This window comes from Humulus lupulus, chromosome 5 (genome assembly GCF_963169125.1).
Source record: "Humulus lupulus chromosome 5, drHumLupu1.1, whole genome shotgun sequence".
Taxonomy (NCBI): domain Eukaryota; kingdom Viridiplantae; phylum Streptophyta; class Magnoliopsida; order Rosales; family Cannabaceae; genus Humulus; species Humulus lupulus.
The window spans coordinates 234,679,879-234,685,056 of record NC_084797.1 but is presented as its reverse complement, the minus strand read 5'-3'; the positions used below and the strand labels follow the sequence as shown (position 1 = coordinate 234,685,056).

The 5,178-nt window shown below is 36.9% G+C and overlaps 1 protein-coding gene across 2 annotated transcripts; it reads right to left on the bottom strand.

Moving 5' to 3' along the window:
- Positions 1-487: 487 nt before the first annotated feature.
- Positions 488-4,719, bottom strand: LOC133778416 (uncharacterized). 2 transcript variants are annotated; one of them, XM_062218331.1, is made up of 3 exons: positions 4,424-4,719; positions 1,711-3,613; positions 488-1,235 (listed from the first exon to the last, which is right to left on the bottom strand). In XM_062218331.1, the coding sequence occupies exons 2-3, from the start codon at positions 3,595-3,597 to the stop codon at positions 909-911; spliced, it is 2,214 nt and encodes a 737-aa protein (XP_062074315.1). In that variant the 5' UTR covers positions 3,598-3,613; positions 4,424-4,719; the 3' UTR covers positions 488-908. The 2 variants fall into 2 exon arrangements, with proteins under 2 accessions (XP_062074315.1, XP_062074316.1); XM_062218332.1 differs by lacking the exon at positions 4,424-4,719 and adding an exon at positions 4,061-4,405.
- Between the last annotated feature and the right edge of the window lie 459 nt (positions 4,720-5,178).

The window sequence follows — 5,178 nt, the reverse complement described above, 5'->3', positions numbered from 1 at the left end:
GTAGATTAGATTGAATTGGTTACTTTCAAAATTAAAAGTGTATCAAATCTATACAAGTACATATTTTAATTTTTTAGTCCATATTTAAATTGAATTCGGTTAAATCTTGAACACACAAAAAAAAATAACCTAAATTGATTTAAAACGGTTATAAATCTTGGACAATTATGTCCCCACATGTTAACTAAGACTCATCGAAACGGTTCATTTCATTAATTTCTTATTATAGAAATGTAGTTCACGCAAGAACTGCACTATTAAACATTCCTTACTAATAAGCACTAAAAGGTGTCTTTCATAATCCATAAAAATTAGGAATTTCTAAGCTCAATATCAAACTATAGCACTAGCACTTTGACTGAATGTCAGATTGTACTATTTATTGAATTTAGCACTTCACTAGATTTACTTTAATTTTCAGTAAGAAAAAAATGGTAACCAAAGTACTCATGCTTTTGATTTCCTTTCATAAACCAAAAACATCAAAAAGAAAATTGGGAAATGCTATTTCTCAATAACCAATATGTTTTACTTCTTTTTCCCTTCCCCCCCTATAAAAAGTTTACAATATGAACAATGGATTTTATTGGTTTTACCTTTCGATTGTAGATGTAAATAATAAACAAAAATTTGATACAATGAAATGAATCTACCACTTCTGTCTTAGTATTCGAAAGTATGCTATTAGATTGAATACTCCATTCTTGCCAAGGCTGAGCATGTAGCTGAGTTCATCCCACAAAATTTCCAACCTTCAAAAGACTCTGGCAAATGAGTTTCTCCCATATATCCAAAACTCGCATGCCCTTCTATTCATTTTCTTCAAAGTTGGGCTGATCTCTATATTCAGTGTATCAGATTCTGTGGGACATTTTCTACAAGGGCTACTAACCCGAGTGAGATGGAGCTTACACTCTTGAAATTGGAGAAAATGGTGGATTGAGCACATAAGATGGTGGGATTTCTTTTACCCTCTTAGTGACATTCCTCTTCTCTGCTGTGACCGCTTCGATCAAGAACTTCACTTCCTCCTCAATGAGCAGTTTCAGCGAACTTCCTCGTGATAACTCTTTGTTTCTATCCTCCCCGGTGTCCACCGAGGTTTCTGTCCCATGAAGAATGGAAACACAAATGGAGAATGCTTGTAATGTAGATAACTGGGCATGAAAATCAACTGCATACAGTCCTTCCTCAATGACTGTCATGGTCAATGCTGGTGTACTATCTTTCGCTCCCTGTGTTCAGATAAAAAGAAACAACCTTTAGATGCTTTGTAACTAGAGAAAAACTAAGACAATATGAATGGAAAAATGAAGTTAGTGGACAATGTTTTGCAATAAAACACTCAAATTGTCTAATTCTTGTTAGTAAGTACAAGTGTCTCATTAGACATAGCTGGCACAATAGCACTAAAGGATTGGCATTCATGATGGCATAGATTTTTTTTGTTTCCCTCTTTAAAAAATGGTTGGAATGCAATAAAAAATTAATGCCCAAAACACTTTTGCAGGATGTCATGTACAGCGCACAATCCATTTGGCATCGAAATTTAATTTTTTCTTTGTAAGATGTCTAGATGGAATCTCTTCCTGTTTATCGAATGTCCAAGTCTTTTTTCTCGGTTTGTTGACTACCCAAAATTCTAGCATTATAATCTCCAATCATCCAATTGGTAATCATAAATACTCTGGGATGGCATAGAAACTTTACCTGAACAAATAGCTCCATAGGCATCTGATTCTCCACAAGTGATTGACTATTCGCACAATGAAAATGTGGATTGCCCAAAACAGTAAGAGGACAGGCCATGTCCCATCCACCACAATCACAGCCTCCACCCAACCTCCAACGATTTAGTAACGATGATGGGGTCCCACTTGCATCGCTTGGCAAGCCATGGTTTCCTGCTGGAATGACCACCTTAACTTTATCTGGAGTCCTACCATCAGAAAATTCTTGTTTCCTTTGTTCAGCCATAGAGAGATTAAGCAGGTTTTTATGTGTTCTCTCATTATCCTTATCTCCTCTCTTGTATTTCAAGCTCTCTCTCTTCTCAAATGGGGCGTGCATGACAATAGCTGCAATTTCAAGACTGGGATGCAAATTTGCAGGCTTCCAAGGGAATGAATTTGAATGATTAAATTCAACATCATTAGTGACATGTTTTTGTTGAACCTTGACTTCATCTCCATGAGTCTTATTTTCCAACTCTAATGTCTCCCCAGCCAAGCCTTGATCAGAACCTTTGGAAACTTTGTCACTATCAAGAGTACACTTCGCGTTATCTTGAGCAGTACCACTTAGTCTTGCATGAGCAATGTCATACAATACAAACTCTGTCACCATGGAATTGTCAAAAACTCCCTCTTTTAGTTCTGAACATAGATAACAGGAAACTTGCATCTGTCCAACCATTGAGGAATCTTTGTCATTGTCAAACAAACCCCATCTGCTGGCATTACTCTTCTTTCCGCCGTCACTGGAGTGGAAGGTATACTCCCAGTTAAATGCATCTTTTGCTTTCCATGTCTTTGCTACAAGGACATCTTCGGGCGATTTTAGTGAGAACTCAAAAAATGGTAACCCATGTTTATTTTCCAGCTTAAGATAGGCATGTAGGTGAACAGGTGAACATGAAATAAAAGACTGGTTTTTGCTCTTGATCTGAGATTCACAGTCCAAATCATGTGCTCTATCAGATAAGTTATGTCCATGGGATTTTCGGTTAGTCTTGTTTGTTCTCATGTTTGTCAATCCACTTGTTCTGACCTCTCCTGGTTCCACAGCATAACTTAAAGGACTTCGCAAAGACTTTGACTTCATGAATGGATCAAACATCTTTCTTATGGGACTGAACCGAACCTTTGAGCTGGTCTTTGATGAACAATCGCTTTCAGATTGAGAAGGGGAAGGTGGCAACTCTACCTTGGCGGAAACTGACTTGTGCAATGTCCTTAATGCATCTCTTTCAAGAAGTTCATTGCTACTGCTCAGAGGACCAACAACAGGCTCACTTCTCATTTTTGAATTCATAGAGGCTGCTGCACCTACACATTCAGCAGCATTGTTCCCCCTACTACCGGGATCCAAACAGATTTCAAAGAAGCTATTTGACTTATGTGGTTCCATATAAGGCTTGGAAACAGATGGCATAACAGAACTTGAATCAAAAGCCATAGCTGGAGATCTTCTTTTTGAGGTTTCTTCATCTGAGCTACACAACGAATCAACAACAGACAAAGAAAGGTCACTATTTCTTGACACTTCAATTTTTTTCCTCCCCTCCGCAGTTCCCATTTTCTTCATTTTCCTCACCTCTTTTGAGCTTTGATATATCGAACCCCGCTTAAACTCTACATTACATTCTTTTGTAACAGGTCTAGACGAATTGGTCTTACATGAAACGCTGCGATATCGACTAAAGTTGATCTCTCTGAAATCGTCCTTTAGGATCAATAACTCATCTTTACGTGAAAGTCTCCCTTTTGTGATTCCTTTCCCAGTATATGAACAATTTTGATGAGTTGGAAGAACGGTATTAGGACTCAAACCCACTGTACAGTTCTTTTGATAGTCTAACTCCATCTCCAGTCTCATTGCCGAAGCTCCAATTCTGCAAGAAGAAGAAAAAAAATGAAAAGATTAGAAGCATAACCCACACAAGCAATGATAAACAACATGTAAACAAACTTAATGGTAACCTCATTGTTAAAGGCTCTAATATGTAAACAAAAAATCCCATGACCAAAACTTGCAACCATTACATCTACAGGTTCAAATGAGTTTTTCTTCCATTTTGAAGTCATTGGAGGAAAACCCAGAAAAGAAAAAGGAAGAAAATAATAGAAAAGTAGAGCCTATATAGACTTCATTATCAACCAGAGACAAAACATAAACATGCTTTTGAAACTTTTGAAGAAGAAAAGAAAAAGAACACCAAATGAAAACTGAACTCGATGCCTACCACACCGCATATGACCAATGCATCACCCTTTACCAAATTATATCACAATGTACAAGAATTATCAACCCAAATGCTCATAATTTGCTACAAACATACCAAATCCAAGTATGAAGAATGCTCAATTTCAGAAGCATAGCTCAAGATCTTAACCTTGTCAAAAACCATCAATTGAAAGATGCCAATCCATGAAAGATTCCAAACTTTGAGATCAAAAAAACCTCAAAAACTCCGAACCTTCTTGATCTAGATTAGAAAAAAAAATCCTACCCCTATAACAACAGTAACCCCCGCTATAAACTCCCAAAAAAAGAGTAAAGCCATGAAGCCAAAAGTTAAGATGTATATTTAATAAAAACAAACACTTTATGGTCACTTACACTCCAAGCCAAAAGAAAAAGGAAGAAACCAAACAAAGAAGAAGAAAAAGAGAATGAATGGTGCTTGTAGAAATAGGCTTACCCCACTAGATCTCAGAGTAGTAAAGCCAAAGAGAAAAAACCCAACAAGCTGTCCTTAGACGCAATCATAAGCATCATTCTCTTAAGCTGAAAGTCTCACTGAAACCATAAGAACAAAAATATATCACAAACCCCCACATTGAAGGAACAGTAAGCTGTCCAGTGACCCAAAGCCAAAGATGAGTACTTGAACAAATTTTCCATCTTATCAGACTAAAGTAAAGGAGAAAAAAAGGTAACGAATAAATAAATAAAATAAAAATCAGAGATAGACCCAAGTGCAGTAAAGCATTAATAGACACAAAAGTGTAAGCTTCAATGAAAGAAAGAGACAGAGGTGGTGGTCATGGTTTGTTTTTTGTGGAGAGAGAAAACTTGCCTGAGATATGTTCTTCTTTAGATGATGTTGGGAAAGAGAAAGAGAAAGAAAAAGAGAGAGAAGAAGAAAAAAAAAGCATGGTGAGTGAGTGAACACTCTCTCTTTCTCTCTCACAAGGAGAAAGCATTACACTTGGAGACAAGAGCTGCTTAACCTCTGTTCATGTCTTGTAAAAAAGCCATGCCCTTCTGAAGTCATCATAGGCTGTTTTTTTAATTTTTATTTTCTTCTCTTTGATTTCTAATGGTTACTTTTTAGACCAGTGATTTTGGGCAAAACTTAGGGGACAGAGCCACTTATAACCTGAAAAGACTATATTGCCCCTCACATGACAGTTTGTGTGGTTTTTGTTTGGGGGTATATTTGGAATTTTGGAA